This window comes from Puma concolor, chromosome C2 (genome assembly GCF_028749965.1).
Source record: "Puma concolor isolate L17-30 chromosome C2, mPumCon1.1.hap2, whole genome shotgun sequence".
In the NCBI taxonomy this organism is placed as follows: Eukaryota; Metazoa; Chordata; class Mammalia; order Carnivora; family Felidae; genus Puma; species Puma concolor.
In genome coordinates, this window is record NC_141675.1 from 131,131,181 (window position 1) to 131,154,988 (window position 23,808).

General features: G+C 34.6%; 2 protein-coding genes across 10 annotated transcripts in view; one reads left to right on the forward strand and one right to left on the reverse strand.

Moving 5' to 3' along the window:
- Positions 1–17,484, reverse strand: part of LIPI (lipase I) — a 72,143-nt gene extending 54,659 nt beyond the window's left edge. For 7 of the 9 annotated variants that reach the window (XM_086675744.1, XM_086675742.1, XM_086675743.1 and 4 more), the window contains exons 1-2: positions 17,139–17,240; positions 14,118–14,251 (exon numbers count right to left, since the gene is read on the reverse strand). The gene's annotated coding sequence lies outside the window, so the exon portion shown is untranslated. Of the gene's footprint in view, positions 1–14,117; positions 14,252–17,009 lie in introns of all 9 variants that reach the window. The other 2 variants (XM_086675740.1, XM_086675739.1) reach the window with 2 other exon arrangements.
- The window catches only part of RBM11 (RNA binding motif protein 11), a 29,672-nt gene continuing 23,098 nt past the window's right edge, over positions 17,235–23,808 (forward strand). The window contains exons 1-3 of the mRNA XM_025914007.2: positions 17,235–17,444; positions 20,812–20,974; positions 22,311–22,383. Coding sequence (XP_025769792.2) covers positions 17,349–17,444; positions 20,812–20,974; positions 22,311–22,383 — 332 coding nt within the window. The 5' untranslated portion in view covers positions 17,235–17,348. The remainder of the gene's footprint in view (positions 17,445–20,811; positions 20,975–22,310; positions 22,384–23,808) is intronic.

A 23,808-nucleotide genomic window follows, 5' to 3' on the forward strand; every position in this document is an offset into this window, starting at 1 on the left:
ACATTATACTAAGTGAAATAAGCCAGTCACAAAAATACAAATACTGCATGATTACACTTACATGAGTACCTAAAGTAGTCAATATAGAGAGACATAAAATAGAATAGTGGTTGCCAGGGGCTGGGAAGGAGAGGAAAATGGGGAACTATGTTTTTTATAGGTATAGAGTTTCAGTTTGGAAAGATGAAAACATTCCGGCGATGGATAGTGGCAATGGTTGCACAAAATGTGAGTGTACTTAATGCCACTGAACTGTAAAAATTATTAAAATGGTGATTTTTATATGTGTTTTACCACAATTAAAACAAAACCTTCTAGAATCCAATTCCTGTCATGAAATATATCAGATTCCATACTTCTCTTACTTCTGTAAATAACTCGAACAGTGGATAAAATGTGTATATGAAACTTTAGACACTGGACAACAAAAAGCACAGAACTGTGATCTCTAAAAGAAAGGAAACAAATTATGTGAACACTATAATCTAGTAGCTTCCTGCCTAGAGATAGTCTCCCTTAGTGCAGGAAGTTTGGACCCAAGGAGAGCATGATGATGTTACCAAGTTGGGGAGAAAGATCAGGGTTTGAGGAGAGTAAAACAACTAGAATTTCTAGATTATATGCTGCAAAAGAAGTGGCTCTAAAGAGGCAGAGGCTTGAAATCTGCAGAGGGGTCCCGAAGAATCGGTTGCTGTATACAGACCTATGCATGCATAGTGTGAAACTCCACAAAGAGCTGTAAACTGAACAGTTCCAGAGGTCACAATGCTCTGGGAGACAATGAAGCCCTGGCTAGCCAGAGTAGAAAGACCCTAAGGAACATCATGGACATTCAACAGAGACCCTAGAAAGGTCACATTTGGTTTTAAGAGAGCTAAACTAGCTCTAGAGTGAGAGACTCATCTTTTCCTCTTTTCATTCTCTCAACTCTACTTGCTTTGATTCAGCTTCATTCTCTGGCAGGCAGCAGGCTATATGTCTGTAATATTGAGAGAAAATATTAATGATCTTGAAGTAAGCAAATATTTCTCAGACAAGATTACAGTGAGTGTGAAACATAAAAGAAAAAGGTGATAAATTGGACAGTCATAATGAAACATGTCTGTTCCTGAAAAGACACTCATCGTTAAGAATGTGAATATGTTGGGGCGCCTGGGTGGCGCAGTTGGTTAAGCATCCGACTTCAGCCAGGTCATGATCTCGCGGTCCGTGAGTTCGAGCCCCGCATCAGGCTCTGGGCTGATGGCTCAGAACCTGGAGCCTGTTTCCGATTCTGTGTCTCCCTCTCTCTCTGCTCCTCCCCCGTTCATGCTCTGTCTCTCTCTGTCCCAAAAATAAATAATCATTGAAAAAAAAAATTAAAAAAAAAAAAAAAGAATGTGAATATGTAGGCTTGTAATATGAACACCTGAAAATCACCTGTAACCAGAATATGGTGGGGTGGAGGGAATCTGAGTGTTTATATACACATATATGTTAAACACACGAACTCAATTTTTCAGAATTGTCAAAATAACTGAAGACACTTAACAAAAGATGGTATAATGGCCTAAGATCCATGCTCAACATCACTAGTCACCAGTAAAATGTAAGTTAAATTAAAATAATAATATCACTACACACCCACTAGAAAGGCTAAAATTAAAAAGACGGAGGGGCACCCGGCTGGTTCATCCAACTCCTGATGTCGGCTCAGGTCATGATCTCTCACTTGGAGAGATCAAGCCCCGCATCAGGATTTTCTCTCTCTCCCTCTCTGTCCCTCTCCCACTGGTGCATAGTTTCTCTCTTTCTGTATCAAAAATAAACTTAAAAAAAAATATTGACAGAACCAAGTATAGGTGAGGATGTAGGGCAACTTGAAGCATCCTTCATTGCTAAGGGAAGTAACAAAATGATATATTTTGGAAAACTATTTAGCAATTTCTCAAAATATTAAGTATATACTTTTATGACCCTAAAAAATCAGTTTCAATTGTTTACCTCTGAGAAATAAAAGCATTTGTCCACAACATGTACAAGCTCATAGACGTTTTTTCATAAGGACCCCAAACTGGAAAAAACCTGCATGTCAATAAAAGGAGTATAGGTATACAAATTGTGGCATAATTATACCATGTAACACTACCCAGCAATAAAAAGGAATAAGCTGCCCATACATGCAACAACTTTGATAAGACTCAAAAACATGATATTGAACAACATGTTCCACAAAGAAAAGTACATGTTGTTTAATCCCATTTTTATGAAATTCTTGAAAAGGGATATTTAATCTAGAATCAGAAAGCAGGTCAGATTTGTTTAAAACCAGACAAGGAGAGGGGGTTACTTGCAAAGAGCTAACTTTTGGTAATTCAATAAATATTTTATTTTTTGATAAGACTGTTACATGCCATGTAAAATGTGGTGCACATATTTTTAAAAACTCATCAAAGTATACTCTTAAATGAGTACATTTTAGCATATATAAGTTATACCTCAATAAAGTTAAAAAAAACTTATAGTAAAGTTCTATTTTTTTTACAAAACAGAGAAAATCATAAAGCTTAATCATTTTTAGAAGCTAGAATATCTCTAATATCAAGCATAACAAAAATAGGGCAAATATCCACATAGATAGATACAGGAGCTATAAATTACTACAACTCATGTAACAATTAAAGGCAAAATTCCCAAATAACACACTCACAAGCATATACAGTCCATAGCACAGTCCACAGCATAAAACTAGAACAAGAGTTAATACTATATTATATAAATTAAAAATAGAAGTGTATTTTATTAAAATGACAAAATATTACCTATTACATGCCAATAACGATTGTCATATTAGTGATGAAACATTAGTGACATTATTTCCATTAAAATTAAAAAAATATAAAACATCTGCTGTCATACATTCTTCTGTCTAACTCAGCAACAATATAAGAAAAAGAACCAAACTCAACACCTGAAAGACAAATAATCCAGTGAAGAAATGGGCAGAAAACATGAATAGACACTTTTCCAAAGAAGACATCCAGATGGCCAACAGACACATGAAAAGATGCTCAACGTCACTCATCAGGGAAATACAAATCAAAGCCACACTGAGATACCACCTCACACAGCTCGGTGGCTAAAATGAACAAATCAGGAAACTACAGATGCTGGTGAGAAGGTGGATAAAAGGAAACCCTCTTGCACTGTTGGTGGGAATGCAAACTGGTGCAGCTGCTCTGGAAAACAGTGTAGAGGTTCCTCAAAAAATTAAAAATAGAACTACCCTATGATAGCTAGTAGCTAGAGTCAAACCACATGAGACCCTTAAATACAGAGAACAAACTGATGGTTGACGGGGAGGGGCAGAGAGGGGACATGGGTGTTGGGCACTGAGGAGGGTGCTTGTTGGAATGAGCACTGGGTGTTGTATATAAGCCAATTTTACAATGAACTATTTTTAAAAAATTCAAAAAATAAAAAAATTCAAGGCCCCCCAGCAAAAAATATATGTAAGAAAAGAAATATAATCATTGGGTACAGACATAACTTGCTTAATGTGATATATTCTATTAAAAATATGAAAACAGGAACTCAAAAAATTAATCCAAGGGGAAGTTTTAATATACACACATAAAAGAGTCACCTGGGTGGCTCAGTTGGTTAAGCCTCCGACATTGGCTCAGGTCATGATATCACAGTTCATGGGTTCAAGTCCTGTTTCAGGCTCTGTGCTGACAGATCAGAGCCTGGAGCCTGCTTCACATTCTGTGTCTCCTCTCTCTCTGCCCCTCTCCTGCTCACTCTGTGCGTGTCTTTCTCTCTCAAAAAGTAAATAAAACTAAATGGGCACCTGGGTGGCTCAGTTGCTTAAGCCTCTGACTTTTGGTTTCAGCTCAGGTCATAATTTTGTGGTTTGCAAAATCAAGCCCCACACTGGGCTCTGTGCTGACAGTTCAGAGCCTGCGTGGGATTCTCTCTCTCCCTCTGTCTATGCCCCTCCCCCCACTTACTCTCTGTCTCTCTCTCAAAAATAAATAACCTTGAAAAATTTTTAAATAATAAATATTTAAAAACAGATATATAAATATATAAAAATCATTAGCCTTGGCTCATATTAGCAATAGTCAATATAAAATATAATAAAATTATTAAAACCCACAAAAATATAAATATTAATAATTTCTGCAAATATATTTTATATTTACAGTTCTCCAGCTTTTCTTTTTCAACACTTCCCCCACAGTAAGTGAATTTTTGGAGCTAACCATAAAGATATGCTCTCCCTTCATCCTAGACCAATTTGAATACCCAAACAACCTAGACCCAAGATTAGACCACAGGGGAATGTAAAATCCAAACAGGTCCATTCAGGACCCTTTGGGGTAGGTTGATATAGACCATGGGAGAGAAAGTGGCTTTCTTTCCAGATTTCAAGCTATAAGGAAATAAATCCTGAAGCTACAGACGGCAATCTTTTTTTTTTTTTTTCAGTACTTGGATCCAGTGGTATTTAATGCAAAAATTTTCAGTTATATGACATAATTACTTCCATATATATATATATATATATATATATATATATATATATATATATTCCACCCATATATATATATATATATATGGTTAAGTTATATATATATATATACATATATATATATATATATATAAACCATCAAAAAGAATGAAATCTTGCCATTTGCAACAACGTGGATAGAGCCAGAATGCATTATGCTAAGTGAAATAAGTCAATCAGAGAAAGACAAATCCATATGATTTCACTAACATGTAGAATTTAAGACACAAAACATATGAACATATGGGAAGTTGTGGGGGTGGAGAGAGAGGGAAACATACCGCAAGAGACTCTTAACAATAGAGAAAAAAACTGAGGGCTGACAGAGGGAGGTGGGTGGGAGATGCGCCAGATGGGTAATGGGTACTAAGGAGGGCACTTGTTGGGATGGGCACTGGGCGTTGTATGTAAGTGCCGAATCACTGAACTCTACAACTGAACCCAATATTGCATTACATGTTAACTAAACAAAATTTAAATATAAATAATAAATAAATAAATAAATAAATAAATAAATAAATAAATAAATAAAGTTCCTTCTTTCCTTAGCTAGTTTGAACCAGGTTCCTATGATTTGCAAGTTAACTAGCCCTTTGAAAAGAGGAGAAGAAAGAAGAAAGGATGAAGAAAAGAAGGAGGAAAAAGAGAAAAGGAAAGAAGACCAGAAGGGAAAGAGAAATATACAGTGCCCCTAAAAGAAAAACAAAGCTTAAAAATATTACAAAGGAACATAAAAGATTTGAATAAACACTGAGATATACCATGATCCAGAATGGAAGATCTATTAATCACAAAATCAATTCTACTCATATTAAATTTATATGTGTAATATGATTCTAAATTAAGGTCTCAATGAGATCTTTCCAGGGAGGGGATAAATGCTCAAGGAAAATGAATGATATTTTAAAGATAATAAATGGGCATGATTAAAATTATGTTTATATTATAAACTAATTAAAAAGAGGCCCTGAAACTGCATCAAGAATTGATATACAGATCAATGAAACTAAATGGGAACATCCAGAAATAAACTATATTACCCATAATAATTATGGCAATTCATGGTCAAAGATAATGGATTTTTAAATAAACAATGACAAGGATAATTGATGTTAGTCCTATTTAAAAATGCCATGTAAAAATTAAATTATATGACCTAGAAAAATATAGTTAATATGTACATGACCTCAGTTTGAGGAATGAATTTTTAGCATAAAAACAAAAGAAACTATAAAGTAGGAGACTAATAGATTTCACAGCACATAAATTTAAAACTTCTGTACATAAAAACTATATACCAGCCAAAAGACAAAATATATAAGCTAGGGAAATATTTTCAATGTAAGGTAGGAAAGGAATTGATATGCTTACAAGTAAGTATAAATGAAGAAAAAGAATACCCACCTGAATACCAAGTGAAAGATATAAACAAATATTTTATAAAATAAAATATGAAAATGGCTCATAAAGTTATCAAAATGTACTTAATCTTCTTAAAAATCAAATAAAAATTACAATATTTTCTTATCACATTTTTATTATACCCATTAATAACATCAATTTATATCACAGGATTTTTAACAGTGAATATTTGAGAATCAACTAAATGCACAGAAATGAGAGACTAGAAAAATAAATTAATGGTGTATTCATATGATGGGGGCTGTATGCAGCAATCAAAAAATTTATATAATCTATATATACGTGTGTGTTAATACACAGTTGTAAGTTTTATCTGTTATATATATATGTATATATATATATTACACTAAAAACATACACATTTGTGCACACATACATATTTATTATAATAGAACTGATAGGAAATAAAACAACTTAGTTGTTGGCAATATTGGAGTCGTTTTTTCTGTATTTTTATGTGTGTTTTCTATTTTTTTGTATTTCACCATTTTCTAAATGTTCTAGATCTAAAATATGCATTAATTTTACACTAATGAAAAATGATTTAAATAGGCTTCAATTAATTGATAATGACAATAGCAAAAATAAGTTAACAGCAAAAGGATGAATATATTGAGAACAGAAAGGCAAGTATCATTTTTTTAAATCCTGTTTGAAAAATAACAAATTGAGGGTCTAGAGAATACAGTAAGTAATTCTATTGTGGTAAGAAATTCAGTAGCAGGGGCACAGTATCAGATTCCATTGCCAAATATGTACGGAGATGATGACTCTAGTAATCTCAACAGAGGTACACTGAGAAAGAATTCTGAAAATCTTCTGAGACTTCAATTCCAGAAGCAGTAAAATTGTTAAAAAATATCAAAGACATATGGTGGAATTAGGATAATCATTCTAAGTTGTTCAGTTGTATCTCTGAAATATATTTCCATTACAGTGACAATGGCTGTGATGAAGACAAGGGGATCAAAATGGACAGAGTCCAGAAACATGGACAGTGCCCTGGACATGGGCAGCTGAGACCCAAGTGCCTCTAGCCTCCTCAAATATCTCTTGTGACTCTGAGTAAATCTTCTCATCTCTGAGTCTTGGTTTCTTTAAATGCAAGGAGTTGAAGCAAATGCTCCCTATGACTTGTATTATTCTAACATTCTTTGATTCCAAACCTATTTTCATACTTAGTAAGCTGCTAAGACCAGTTAGTCTGCCTTGTAACTTTCAGTGTTGACCAAGCCAATAACAGAGGAGCCTCAAAACCCAACCAAAGAAAGCCAAAAATCCCAACACATTCTGGAAAGGTCTACTGCTACTTCCTTTGATAATCCTCGGAAATCCCACACTCACCCTAAAAAGACTCCATGAAAACCTCTTTTCTCTTTTCCCCATTTCTGAAAACAAAACATATTTGTTAACACCTATAAACAAAACCATCAATGATAGTAATAATGGCTAATGGTTATTTAGCACTCACTCTGTGTTGGGCACTGTGGTGCTTTTGTATTTGCTATCCTTTCCCTCATTTTATATATGAAGAAAGGTCACACAATTAGAAGCAACAGAACATTTATGAGTGATATCTGAAAAGCATAACCATATTCACAGCACAAGTTACTATGTAAACAGTTGAGCAACATAAGTTCACTAGCTTAATTATACTCATGTGTAATAAAAAGAATGAAGACCTTTGGGGGCTAGCAAAATATCAGGTACCAAACAGTAGACTGACTTTATAGCTACAAAATCAGAGATTTTTATGGTCATAGAGCCAGTTAAGACACAAAACTGTAGGTAGAACTGTAATATCTCGGAAGGCTAAAGGCAGAAAGCAAAATTAAAGGTAAAAGTATCCTTAATTTTCTGATTCTGAAGCAACCAAAGCACATTTAGAAAATGTACACTTATTTAACAAGTCATAAGTAGTCCAGATATTCAATCCACAACTCTTCTAACTGTGCAAATATTTGGAAAGTTGTTAAAAATGAAGCTGACTACACACACACAAAATAAACTTGATGTCTGATAGGTCTTGAGGCCAAGAATTCTCAAGCATGGTTTTAAAAAATGGGTGTAAAAAATGACTGGGAACGTTTGTTCAAAGTGTAGTTTCCTGGTCCCATCCCCAGAGATTCTGGTTTCGTAGGTAAATCTGCATTTTAAAATGCATAACCCAGGGGATTCCGATATAGGTAGTCCATACAAGTCTACCACAACTGTGTACAGGTAGATATAACATGAAGGCTTATACCTGGAAGTTAATCTGAGACAATTACAGAGAAAAGGTATATGGGAAGAAAACAGGGGATTATTCTAACCTAATTTATAACTGACCAAATCGTACTTTATCTCCTTTAAGCTTCTCAATGCAGTGAGACAGTATTATAACTTTTACTTCCATTTAAAAATGAGGAAACTGAGGTTCACAGAAGCTAAGTGATTTGTCTGGGATTATAAGCTGCCAGGACTTGAATCTGGGTCTTTCAATTGCAAATTCCATGTTCTTGCATGTTCCCCTTATTTTAAAGACAATTTGGTACAATAAATTGTACCAATAAATTTTGTACAATAAGTTGCTTGTAGTCATCTGATTTTAGCAGATCAGTGGAAATGAATTACTAGTCATATCAGATTTTTAAATACAAATTATACACATTTACATAAATTGTACAAAATTTTTATACAAATATATAAATTTTTATACAATTACATAATGATGAATTTATTGAGTCCATGAGCTTAGAATGCCATGAGTTTCAGAAAGACCACTGCCCTACAAACAGCCCACTAAATAAAGTTCTACAAATGTCTATACTCTCACTACTCAAAGGGCAGTCCCATATACCCACAGGCATCTTCTGGGAGTTTATGAGAACTGCAGAATCTTAGACTTCACTTCCTGCCTATGGGATAAGAATTTGTATTTTAAACAAGACTCCCAGGTGTTTTGTATTACATATGATAAGTGCTATCTATCATCTTAGAAAAGTGACTCCATTTTTCTGAATTTCACTTTCTTCAACTGTAAAATGAGAAAGAAGAATTATTTTTTTTAAGTTTCTTTCTTATTTATCTTGAGAAAGAGTGAGAATGAGCAGGAAAGAAGCAGAGAGAGAGACAGAGAGAGAGAGAGAGAGACAGAGAGAGAACATCAAGCAGGCTCCATGCTAACAGCATGGAACCTGATGCAGGGCTAGAACCTACGAACCATGAGATCATGACCTGAGCCAAAATCGAGAGTCAGGTGCTTACCTGACTTAGCCCCCTATGAATCCCTAATTTATCTTTAATATCTCTTCCAGATTACCGGAACAAGAGAATTGGCAAAGTATGGCCAGTAGGCCAAATCCGGCTGGCAAGATAAGGCAGGTTTTTACATTTTTAAATGGTTGAAAAAAATTAAAATAATATTTTGTGACACGTGAAAATTACAATAAATTCAAATGTGTCTATAATAAATTTTATTAGAACACAACCATACTCATTAATTTATGAATTATCTATGGCAGTTTTCACATTATGATGACAGAGCTGAATAGATGCAGCAGAAATCATATGGCCCTCAAAGCCTTAAATATTGATCAACCAGCCCTTCAGAAACATTTGCTGCCCCTTGCTATGATAATAGCAGCAACTACAACTACCGTTTAAGCACTTATATGAGCAAAAAACTGTAACAAGAATGTATATTCATATAATTTGAATATATATGCATACCGCTACATATCTGTACAGTTTGTTCAGCTATCTCTTCATTCCCATTTTTTCCATTAAAATTTTTTTAAAAACATTTGACTAATCTCAGTTTTTCAGAATGTTTTTCCTTTGTTGAAGGCAGATATAACCATATAATGATTCTCATGTTGAGGAGTGTGAGGATTGAGGAGATGCTAAGAGACATCTATAATAATCTCTAGCAGAGAAGGGAGGAGAATGTATGGTTTAAATAAAACATACTTACATGAAAGTAATTAATGAAAATTCAACAAAATTCCCTAGGCATGTGGGATTTCAAGGAAAATGACAGAGAGCACAAGAGTTTGCATGGGTTACAAATGATTTTGAGAATATATGAATTCTTCACCTTATTTTCTATTTACTGTTATTAATATCTAAAAGGTCTTGTGTTCTATTTCAGTCAACAGAGACAGAAACATACTTAGTAATTATATCTGAGGGTTTCCAATTGAAAAATTAGGTAATTCCTAACTACTAATCAAAACAATAATCTTAGAAAGTCTGCCACATGAGGTTGGAGTAGAAACTATGATACTAAGATAATGCCAACTCTAAATGACATAAAAGTTAGGGGCTTAGACTTCAAATTTCTCTGACTTCCAATTTAAGGTGGCACTATCATGCATTACACAAATATAAAATGCCTACCAAGAAAAATCTAAATGAGAAAAAATATAATAAACTGTATATTAGCACCATTTAGATTCTGCATTTGAATATAAAACTCAAACATTTCTAGAATTTATGATAAACTCAAATATCTAATTGAAAAGAAACAAGAAATGATTTGAATTTCTAGGTGATATTTTAAGGTTATTCAAGTATGCAGTCAATAATTTTTTAAAAGAAAATTTAAAACAAAATCATCTGCCTTTGCAAGGGACAAAAATCTATATGCATCATGAATTTTAAATTTATAACATTATCATAAAGTAGAACAAGTACTTCTACTTTATTACCAGAAAGAAATAAATGATATTACTAACATTAGTAAACTTTATTACCATAAATCTGTAAAACAGGAGAATAAAGTTCTACTTTATTACTATAAACTAATTTTGGTTTTAGTCACACTTGAGCATAATAGGACAAAAAAAAAGTTGTAGTATACGTTTACTTGTTAGTTTTGCAATTGACAATTTACCTATATAAACATTTTCCTCAAAAGTAAGATTATTTGAGCATTCAAATTGAAATAAGATGTTTATCAAGTCATGATTTTCAAATAGATTTAATTTCTCTATTACTGAATTATTCTGTCTCTTGAATATTTGTTCTCTATTTACTTAGTTATTAACTGGAAATTAAGTAAAATACAGAATATAAAATTTACCAAACACACACACATACACACACACACACACGCAAACTTTATTCATAATTAACCATTTGATATAGTTAGTATTCACAGTCATACTATTTCCTTTCATACCATGATGTCACAGAATTTTTTATCCCAGAATCAAAATACTATACTCATTATTTGACACACAATTTGGTAAGATAAATCAAATTATTAAGTTCTTACCAGATCTTGCCCAGCACATCAAACAAAGAAAAATGTATACTCTCATTTGGAATCCAGTAAAAGTAAAAGCAGCTCTGAGATTCAACACAAAAGAAATTCTGAAATTCATTAAGGTTTCTCTTTTGTAAGATTGTCAGAGTCTGGTAGGTTTTATCATAAAAGATCCCTGATCTTTTGCTCCTCCCTGTTTGTTGAAAAGGTAAGGTAGGGTGGTTTTTTGTTTTTTTTGTTTTTTTTTTTTTTTTCCCCTCTCATCTGGCTTGTGGTTGTAAGAGGATTTTTAAGTCAAAACTCTGTAATAAGTCACAAACAGCTGCACAAGTTGAATTGAAGGGAAAGAAAAAGCTAATTATATCTTTCCTTATTCCTCTTAACCTCAGAATTTCAGAATCGGTCAGGAAGAATATGTTTATTGAAAGCCTAGAGCAAATGTGATGTTAGAAAATGCTAGAAATGGAAAAAGTCAGAAAACGTTGTGGTTTATGTTCATTTTGATTACAAACCAAGCTGTCTTCATATACCATAAAATCAATAATAAAATCCATATCCATCAAGCTGTCAGATATAAAATATGACCTTTTCATGTTTATATCATTTTGCAACCCAAATTCAGTGGCTATTTTAAAATTCAAAATGCTAGCTTGTCTCTTGAGTTCTACAATTGGAAAATCAAAAAAACATATTTTTGTTTTTAATATAACAAACATTTTTTTAAAATTATTATAGGTTTCTTTTCGCATGTTTATTTTTCCCCTTATTTTCCTTCCAGTAATAGACTTTAGTAGGTCAGGAAAATAGAGAACCATTTTCAGTACATGCATTATCAGTTCAAAAATTAAATTTGTTTTTTGTAAATTCAAGTTTCTGTAAATTTGCAAAGATACTTTAAGAACAGTATCAGCAGAAACTAATCTGAAGTCTAGGGAAATATTTCAAAGAATCCACAAACAAAATGAGATATTCATTTAAAAACTGTGAAAAATGTAAAAATCATCATTTTCAATTGTTTGATCTCTAGGGGGTTTATGTGAAACTTCATTTTTAGAAGGGGGCCATTATTATAATTTGACTGGAGACCACCAAATAACCTATGTCCTTTAATATCACTTAGCTGTAACAACTGTACTTCTCTAACAAAAATATAAATAAACCACATCTCTTCAAAATGTGGGAAAAAATGTAATGCAATTGTTGTACATGTTAAAAGAGATTATTAACAAGTTTATACTTAAATTAAAAGATAAACCTTTCCTATTTAACATATACTTCTTTTATTTTGTGCTTTTGATGTGACACTGTAATATGAATCTTATACATTATTTTCATCGTTGTCATTCTAAAGAGCTTATATTGAAAATCTCAACTTGGGGGCGCCTGGGTGGCTTGGTCGGTTAAGCGTCCGACTTTGGCTCAGGTCATGATCTAGGGTCCATGAGTTCGAGCCCCGCGTCGGCTCTGTGCTGACAGCTCAGAACCTGGAGCCTGTTTCAGATTCTGTGTCTCCCTCTCTCTCTGCCCCTCCCCTGTTCATGCTCTGTCTCTCTCTGTCTCAAAAATAAATAAAAACGTTAAAAAAAAAAATTAAAAAAAAAAAGAAAATCTCAACTTGGCATTTAAGACAGTACAATACATAGCAGTAACAAAATATAAAAATTATACTGTTTTCATATTTTTTACTTACTGTCAATAGCGATAAAACAGATGAATGTCCATTGCATTAAATAGCATAATACTGAGCAGTAACAAAATATTATATAAAATGTCTATAATTTAGTAAGACAATATTTCTGTGCTTTTCTTAGTCCTCCTGAGAAACAAAAAATTATTTTAAACTTACAGACATGGATACATTATTAATAATACTATAAAGGTGATAATGAGGATGATGAGGATGAAGATATAAAATTGATTGAGCTCTGTGTACCAGGCAGGCTTCCAGGCAGTTTATAGGTAATTATAATAGGTAGCTGAGTAGTGTATATTGAGATGGGGTAGTCATTGTTTATCAGAATATATTTTGGCACAATCTTTTGTATAATTTAGCAATATGTGTCAAAATGCTTAATGGCTATTACCCTTTGATTCAGCAATTAAACATCCAAGATATTTTCCTACATAAATTTTTTACTAACATATGTGCACAAAGGCATATGAGCAAGGATGTTAATATCAGTATTTTTTTAATGGCAAAAAAAATGGAAACAATGTAAACGTCTAATAGTGGGGGATTAGTCTAATTGGATACATACGGTGGATTAAAACTAATGATGTGTATAAATCACTATTTATTGGTAAAGAAAGTCTCCGTTACATAGCACAAGGGGAGAAAAGGTAAGCTACAAAACAGTATGTATGGTAAGGTTTATTTTCCTAAAATGTTTTATGTATATATGTATATGTATATGCACATGTATATTTCAAACTAAGGAAGGTTTTCCTCCAAAATGTTTATGTCTGCATGGTAGACTTATTGATGATTTTTACTTTCTTATTTATTTCTTTAAACATTAAAAATATTTCTTTACAATAAGTATCTAATACAAGTAAAACAAACAAAAAAGCTTGGGACAGATACAGTTAAGAAAATCAGAATAAATAAAAAATGAAGGTAGGAAATAAGTGAAGTCAAAAGTGAGGTCAATTTTAGAAAAAGCATCCACTAACTGGAGTCCCTTAATACTAATTTATCAAGTTTCTCCTTTCATTCATTCATTTATCCAACTTTTACTAAGCATATACTAATTTCCAGGTATAATGTAGTTGTCGAACATACAAAGTAGAGACATTTGTTTATTCAAACTGTACTATATCAACAATTATTTATGATATATCCACAGATATGTCAGGGATTGTCCTAAGTACTGAAATATATTTATTTACCTTATAGCAATTCACAGTGAGGAGGGCTTGAAAAAGGCGTATCTATGAAACTATGGCACCACACAGCAGGACCGCCAGCTAATCTAGAGTGCAGACTTCAGGGAAGACCTTCAGGACATGCTGCCTGGGCTGAACTGCCAAAGAGAGTAAGAGTCAGTTGGGCAAAGAAGGGAAGAAAGAAGCTCTAGTTTTAGATAGATAGGTAAATAGATACATTTATTTATTTATATACATAGCTTATAGTTTTACATATATTATTATATATAAACGTTTTCATTTTTGAATACATAAAGTTAGGGGTACAAAACATCCTGATAGGAGTTAAGAAAGGCTAATTCTTTATAGTGTACCATGCACTTAACACATTGAAACTTATATTTGGCTAATGGTCCAGGAAATGCTGAGAATAAAGTGAATCATATTTGGGGGCACCAGTTGAGTGTCCCACTTTGGCTTATGTCATGAACTCACTTTCTCTCCCTCTCCCACTACCCTCTTCCACTTGTATTCGCGCTCTCTCTCTCTCTCTCTCTCTCTGAAAAAAAAAAAAAAAAAATTAAACCAAGCAAAAGCAAAAAGTGAAGTTTTTAAAATCCATTAAGAAGGTGGCTTTTTGAGGCAACTGGGTGGATCAGTTGGTTAAGCAGCTGACTCTTGGTTTTGGCTCAGTTCATGATCTCATGGTTCATGGGTTTGGGCTCTGAGTCAGGCTAGCTGCTGTCAGCAGAGCCCACTTCAGATCCTGGGTCCCCCTTGCTCTCTGCCCCTCCCCCGCGCTCACTCTCTTTCTCTCTCTCAAAAATAAGTAAACATTAAAAATAAGTGAATTATTTTTTAGCTACTGCTAGGTTTATTACTACGTGTTCATTCAACAGAAGCTAGGAAGTACAGTAAGCTTACATTAGAAAAATGACATATATTAAGGTCAAATTCTGAACAGTTAACTGCACGAGCTTTCAAAGCTCATAACATTAATTTTTTTAATGCTTATATATTTTGACAAAGAGAGAGCACACCCATATAAGCAAGCGGGGGAGGGGCAGAGGGAAAGGGAGAGAGAGAGAGAGAGAGCGAGCAGCCGGAGCCTATGATATGGGGCTCAATCATGACCTGAGCAGAAATCAGGAGTCAGACACTTAACCAACGGAACCACCCAGGCACCCCAGAGCTTATAACTGTAAAAAAAAAGTACCATAGAAATACAAGCACCATAAACTTAGTCCTGCCAAAAGAAAAGAGGATTGATAAGAACATGAAAATCATACACATTTCTAAAAAAAGAAAAAAAAAACTATGATGCAAACCTCAAAACTATGATGCAAACCTCAATATAGCAAGACAACATGATCATTAACTATTTGTAAATATAGCTAAAGTTTTGTATCATTCACAATCATATACATGGGCACTGCAAATTTTACAATGAAACCTGAAGATAACAGCTCCCAGATCAGTGTGACTGAGGGGAAACGAAAAATATGTTCATTTGGATAAGATTTATGAGATAAATGAATTTTAAAAGTCAATAGAAGGGGCGCCTGGGTGGCGCAGTCGGTTAAGCGTCCGACTTCAGCCAGGTCACGATCTCGCGGTCCGTGAGTTCGAGCCCCGCGTCAGGCTCTGGGCTGATGGCTCGGAGCCTGGAGCCTGTTTCCGATTCTGTGTCTCCCCCTCTCTCTGCCCCTCCCCCGTTCATGCTCTGTCTCTCTCTGTCCCAAAAATAAATAAATGTTGAAAAAAAAAAAATTGTAAACACTCTTTCTCTTTAAAAAAAAAAAAATCAATAGAATTATACATAATAGAAATCTTCGGGTATCCATTCATTTGATCAACACATATTTGTTATATAACTACAATGTGCTAGTTTCTTTAACCCCTTCCTACCCTACCACAATAATGTTGATGGCAGAGGAAAGGAAAAATGGAGACAGGACCTGTATACTTATGATATATCAACAGAAGGTGACTGCTGAAGTTACTGACACATTATGTTGTATTTATTTGTATAGGAAAATATTAAATGAAGTACTGTAATTACATTAGCTCAATACATTCCTTAAGAAATAGAATTTGAATTCCTAAAAGTGAAATTACTTATATAAAATCATAAAATTAAATAATGTCACAGTTCAATTAGAAATCAGGTTTCCAAAGATGTGTTCCTTTTCATTAGAAAAGAAGGGCATTTTTGTCCACCAACTAAGTAAATGCGTGCAATGCAAAATGAATTATCACCACTCCTAACTAAAGGCCAAATGATGTCCTGATTACTTGTTTATTTACAGGATAATTTCAGGGTCTTTTGGAGACATGGATTCTTCAAAAGGAAACCAAGTTAATAGCTGTCAGTTGATTTATTAATCTATTGACATTCTGAGTAGGTTTTCTTCCCCCTTTAATTACCTTTCTTCTTCTTCTTCTTTTTTTTTTTTTTTTCCTAACCCTCCTCAAAAAAGAATGAATTCTTCACCCTGGTCACTGTATACAAACATTGGATCCCGCTACAAGCGCCCTGCAGCCATCCTCAAGAATTCTGGCTTCAGTCACAAAACCTGCTATACTCTTTCTAGTGTTCTTAGGTATAGGATGTTTTCTCATGCCTTCTGGCCTGAAAAATGTCTTCTGCAGTCCACCTAAAACGTCTATGCCCATTTCAAAGACTTCTCTAGGGTGCGCTTCCTAGGTAAATAAACTTTAATTCTAGCACTCCATTGTATTCCACACCCATTGACATGCATGCATGGATTTATTCTTTCAAAAAGTATTTTGTACAGAATATACATTCAAAATCCTAGTGATTTATACATTTACTCTTTGGAAACAAATCTTAGCCCCATTAGCCTAGGAGCGACTGTACAGCAGGTAGTACGTCTTAAAAGCCTCTCTACACACATTTTATTGAAAAATTTTATTGAATAAATCCGAAGTCAATTAATAACGGTGTGCCCAAGAAAATGGAGGGTACTCCACAAGCAAGAGGGGCAAGCCCCGAACACAGTAATCTTTTTTATTCTCATTCACACCCCCTCGGTCCCGGCCGGAACCAGGGCGTTGGAGCGGCATGGTGGGCGGCCCCGCGGGGCGCCGGGGGGCGTAGCCCCTACCTCGCTCCGCCCCTGGCGCGCGCGCTCCCGTCGTCCGTCCGACTCCCCTAGTCCGAGCGGCGCAGTAACACGGCGAGAGGGGGCGGGGTCTGGGTGCCTCCTCTATCCTCGGCCCGAGACCGGAGGGATGTTCCCTGCTCAGGAGGAGGCCGACAGGACGGTGTTTGTGGGGAATTTAGAGGCCCGAGTACGGGAAGAGATTCTTTACGAGCTGTTCCTTCAGGTACCGTCTGCGGGGGGCGGCGGAGGGGCGGGGAGCGTCAAGCCGGAAGCGCAGCCCGAGGGGCGGGGCACACCTGGACCACCCGGTGCCCGGCCCCCTTCCCGCCCCATCCTGTGCCTAGGTTTACAGTTCAGTTCCGTTTGGGCGCACCTGTCCCTACGTGAGCAGCTGGTATTGAAGTGCTATAATGTGCGTCCTATCACCGTCCCCACTGTAGAGTTCTGCGGGTAGGGGGTGACTTGGCTCTCCCCAGCGCCCAGCCCTGAGTGAGGGCTTCCCAGAAACTGCCTGGGCCTTGAGTATCTTGGGCAAACAGAAAACAGCCCTGTCACTGCCTTCCTTCAGGCAATAAGCACCCTCACGCCTTACATCCAGCGAAATGAGAGGTACAGATTTTAAAATGTTGCCCTATACATTACTTATGCCCCCAAGCCCTTTTATATGGAGGGTATTTTTACTCCAGTATAGTAAATGAAATTTAGTGATTTGGCAGCCGCATCATAGCTGACCAATTGATTCCTTGGGAAGCTCCCTGTATTTCATCCAAGAGGACCTTCTGGAAACTTTTTGAGACCTAGGACTTCCATGAGTAAGCCTCCTCTGTCTCCTCTAAACACTCACCTATTATATACACGTAGGTGTCACTTGCTAAAGAGATATCTTCACCCAGCCATTTATCTAACTGTTTAATGGTACAGAAATTACATGGCAAACACAAAGTAAGATGCTGAGCATACAAATTTAAGAGATACGCCTTGGTTTTTCTAAAAGGGAAAATTTTTAATTAAATTTTTGATTTAAGATAATCTACAAAAGAGGGGGTTAGGTAATATAGCGTAGTTGTTTAACTCTGATGTCAGCAAAGTGACACTGGGCAAGTAAATGAATATCTCAGTACTTCAGTCTCCTTAAATGTCAAATGGTAGTAATAACATCTACAGTATGATGTGGTGTGAAGGTTAAATAAATTAATCCAGGTAAAACAGTTAGAATTGAGTCTGGCACTTTTAAGCGTTTGCTGCTGCAAACTACTGCTACTACTGATAGTATTACTATTACTACTAACATCAAGAGAAATCAAGAAAGAATGACTTCTCTCTGTCCTAATAAGGGCAAGTTCCAAGGGAGACTATAGCAAAACTAAATTTCTAGGACGAAGTATGAGTACCGGTGGTGAAAAGGGTTCTTGATACAGTTTCTGAAAAGCCCTAACTTTGTGTCTGTCTACTGCTAATTATAGATATACACAATTTGGTAGAGAGAATTCCCTCCCCACCCCAGGAACATAAAACTTGTTATTATTTGAAAAATATTGTTGATTTTAAGACTTTTATGCTTATTCTAGTATGCCCTCTTAAAAACATACTTAAGTTTAAAAAGTTTAAAAAACTGGCCTTTTTAAATCTGTTCTGATAGTTTCCTATAGTTATTTCCCCAAATATCATTTGAAACTTATGACTCTAACTAAAAGAAAAAAAAAATTTAAGACAAAAAAAAAAAAAAAAAGAAAGAAAGGGAGGGAGGGAGGGAGGGAGGAAGGAAGAAAGGAAGGAAAACAGAAAGAAGCCTTATAGTTGTTTTCCCGTGAAGGCTTCTTTAATGATGAGCTTCCAAAAAGAAGGCGGGGGGTTGGTAAAGGGGTTGGGGATAATCATGAAGGCCCCATGCACTTACATTATTTCTAGTCAGCATGGCCTGGATCCATCTATTTATATACATATATATGTATATATTTATATTATATTATATTATATTATATTATATTATATTATATTATATTATATTATATTATATTATAATGTAATATATAAATTATATACAAATATATAAAATTTTTTTCATTTTTTATAATTTCACCATTAGAGATCAGGCAACCAAGCATATGTTTTTATTTTTGCCTTGGTCCTTCTGTATTCTGGAAGGATTTGCTAAAGTGAGGTATCTTTTAAAAAGGCTTTTTAAAACACATAACCTTAGTCTTTAAAAAGATTGAAAGGTGATGGGATTGTTGCTATGAGCAAATCTTATTGAAATTTATCTTTAAAAATGCTTTGGTATATCTTTGAATTTGTGAAATTCAAAGCATTTAAGCATATTCTGTTCATTTGTGATTTTATATATTTACTATCTGTAGAAGAACAATACTGATTAAAATTGATTTTATTTTATTACTGTGTATTTATCCTTTTACTAGTTTTTTTTTAATTTCTCATTATCCTTTGACGTGAGAAAATCAGGTTTAATATTTTTGTACTTTTGACTAAGAAATACTGAAGTAAAGATGTGGGGGAGAAAGATAATGAATGCAGTTTCAAATGTGTTGAGTCTTAAGTACAGTCACACAGAGGTCTCTAAGAGTCATGAGCATAACAGATTTGTTGGTGAAGTGGTCCTTAAAGTCAGAGGGAAGGATGAGCTAGTCCCTGGGAAAGCAGAAAATGAAAAAAAAGAAAGACTGAATCTTAAAATATAGTATAATTTTAAGGATAATAGTTAACATTTTTCTTTAAAGGCAGTTTATTTATCCAAACTCTACAGAGAAAAGTAATCAATCATTAATATACAATTAAAAAGTATGAGCCATTTGCCATTAAATCTTGTTTATAAGTCTTTGTGGGTACTACCTGTAACACTTATAATGGGGGAGATGTAAGTTTTTAGTTTTAATTAACACTTTTTTATAATATTTGCTTCTACTTTTTAACTCTGTTTTGCTAATTATAGGTTTTACTGTAAATACAATCTGAATATTTTAAATTTATTTTATCCCACTTTAGCAATACACAATGGAATAATATTCACCCATTGTTGGATTTGGAATCTTTCTAATTTTTCACTCATATAAATAGTGCACCTACTTAAAAGTTTTAAAGATATTAAAACTTTTTTTTCTTTGGAAATATTTACCAAATAGGATTATTAGATCAAAACACATGATAAATTTAGTTTCTCTTGTAAAAATGTTTAATCTTGACAAAAGAAATTAGGCCTCAATACAATATTAACGCTTTTTTTAGGATCACTCAAATAACATTAGGTTGGTGATTTCAATTTATTTTTGAGTTTACACAGTTAATATGTATGGAGAAAAGTAGTATTTCATTCTTAGATTTAAATGCTCTCTACATTGTTTTATTAAGCCTAACAGGGGGTTTTCTGTTCCTAATACTACAAGTGTTTCCTTGATCAGCCAAAAAATACCAGAAAGTGTGATGAAATATTACTGTTAGTAAAATGTATATTTGCAGAACTACATAAAGCTATTATTGCTAACAAATTTTTTAACTTTGAAGTTGAATATACTTATTTATCTGAATGTAAAAAAATCTTTAGATTTATGAGAAAATAATTTTTAAGTTTCTTATAGGCTGGGCCATTAACCAAAGTGACTATATGCAAAGACAGAGAAGGAAAGCCGAAGTCTTTTGGATTTGTCTGCTTTAAACACCCTGAATCAGTGTCTTATGCCATAGCTTTGCTGAATGGAATTCGTTTATATGGAAGACCAATTAATGTACAGTATCGATTTGGTAGGTCTTGCCATCGATGAATCTTCCAAGTGTGTTTTGTTGATGGTGTTGTTCTCAGAGGTGTAAATAGTGTGTGTTCTATATGATGTATAGGGCCCTTGTGGTCTCTGTTAAATTTTCTCAAAATACATGTGGACATTGAAAATGTTGTATGACTAATTAGTATTGCCAACTCTATAGCACTTTTTTCTATATGAAAATTTAAAATGTTCTATCTTAGTCCCAGCCAGAAGGTAGCTACGATACTGCTATTTGCTGTTTTAAATTAAGCAAATCTAAATGAACTGCGGACACACAGCTCTAGCCTTTATACAGCAAGGCTATTTGCTAATCTTCTCGTCAGTGCTAATGTATGGTATCAAATACCTACTATTTGGAAGGTATAGTGAGTGTCTTAGTCATTCTTCTGGGAAAACCATGCTCTACATATTGCCCTGGATCAAAGTCCCTGCAAGAGCAGCTGGCTGAAAGTGGCTGCAGAGTGACCCTCAGTAACTGGAGGAAAGCTTCCTGACATGAATGACCTCAAATGCCTTCTCCTGCATACCCCCCAACAACTGGTTAAATACCAGGGAACACTGTGCTACTGCTCTACCTCTTTCATGCTTTGAGGGACTGATAGAGGCGATGCTTATGCTCATGGTGCAGGGCTTGGGATGCTTATGTTCCCTCCCTCCCCAGATTATTCAAGGATATTGATGTATTCCTTTTTTGTTTTTTATTCCTCTCATTATACTAAAAATGAATAAGAATAAGAAAATAATACCTCATTGCAAAGGAAAAGGGTTTCTCCTTGTGTTTCTTTTATTTATTTTGTTAATGTTTTCTCAAAGCTAATTAGCTGTATAATGCTCTCAAGTACTTTCCGGTTAACTCACAAGGACTGGTAAAATGGGCCACGACATAGTATGTTCTGACACATCCCAGCCAGCTGCTCAGCATCCTGAGGTTGCATCCGCTTTTGCCAGTGCGGGTTGGAGAACTCATGCATTCTACAAAGGATGCAAATAACACAAATGTTTGCCATTGTTAGTCTACAGGCATGTAGAACAATACAACATCAGGGACCTTATGGTCCCATTTCAGTATCATTTTTCTGTACAGCCATTACTTTGGACAAATCTTGGTTGTAATTCATTCATTTGCAGTGATGTAAATAATTTATAAATATTACTTGGGAAATCAAAGATATATTTGGGTATCTTAATTATATGATTAAGGAATTTTAACCAGTGCTAAATCCTTTCAGGTTTCGAGTTTCTGTATGGCTTAATGTTAGAACTCAAAAAAAAAAAAAAGTACCATTAAGTAATCAGTTGTTCTATTTCTTCCATAGGGAGCTCTCACTCTTCTGAAGCAGCCAACCAAAGTTTCGAGAGCTGTGTTAAGATAAATTCACACAGCTACAGGTAATTAAAAATATTTTTTTTCAAAAAGGTAAAGCAAATAAATGTGTTCTTATACCAGCAGTAGTTTTTATATATACTGGACTATTGTAAAACCTTACTATTTAGACATAGGATAAAATTAATCAATTCACTTTTTTTCTGAAACCATGAAAAGTGACAAAATATTTTCATTTAAAGTGGGGTTTTAATATTTTCATCAGTAGGTGGGAGAGATCTATGTTTCTAGTGTTCTTTATGGTTTACCTTGTGCCTGTCATAGTTGTTAAATTACTTAAGCATCCAAGGTGTCATTGTGATGATCACAGAGATACCATTATCCATATTTTATATTTGAATAAATTGAAATGCAAACGTTAACTAATTTTTAAGGTCATGAAGATGAAAAAGTGGTAGTGGCTAGTCTTGAAATAAAGCCTTCTGCCATTAAGCCATTCTGTTATTTATTTTACTACTTTTTAGAACTTCCCTATTGTAATATTCCAAATATTCTAAAATTTTGCATTGGCTGATTTTTCGATGCAACGTTAGCCTCTAAGGACATTGTCAGGCAAGCTATCCCAGAGGTCATGGAACAGAAGGACTCTCAAACTGAATTAAGATGTTTGAGTCACACTGTTTATTAAACCAATTTAAAAGACACAGTGAAAAGCAACAGGAAAGATACTGGATAGGTTAGCACACTTAAGCAGTGGGTACAAGTGGGCCGAAGGACCAGCGTACCGCGTTCTGGTGACACTAATATTCATGCACCGTTTTTCGCTCTGCTGCATCAGCCTTCCTTATTGCTAGTGTGCTTCTGAGAACTAGAGTTGAGGTTCAATAAGGATATCCATTCAGATGGAATATTCCCAGAATTTTCCTTCTCAGAGAGGGTCAGGAGCAAATACACCTGGCCACACAAGTAACTTGTTGGTTAGTCTGCTAGATGCCCCCAGGTTTTATCTGAGTTTCTGAGGCAGAGCAAAGATAAGAGAAGCAACATACTTGTTAGCCCGGAGGTGACATGATGAGGACATGGTGTTTCTTTCCCTTTTTGTCCATAAGTAACGTTCTTACTTATTCCATCCTATATTCTGTTGAATCTATCTATAGCATGTCTGGCAGGATACTAACTTATTTCCTATCTATATTTAATATATATTATAAATTCTGCCTTTATCTCCCAAGTGATTTGCTTATTCTATCTCTAACCCAGCTTCATCACTGTTCCATAAACCGCCAGCTTACTTAGGGTCTATTACAAGCATTTCATCCATCGTGTTTGTTTTTGCCTTCTGCAGCAGAACCGAATATTCTCAAGTAAACTAGCTGTAGCCGAAACTCCTGTCCCTCTGAGGCATAAGACAGTGCCTCTTAGGACTGACAATTACACAGGCTTATCTGTAGTAAAACTATTTCATCCCAAATAAAACACAGTGTGCTTCA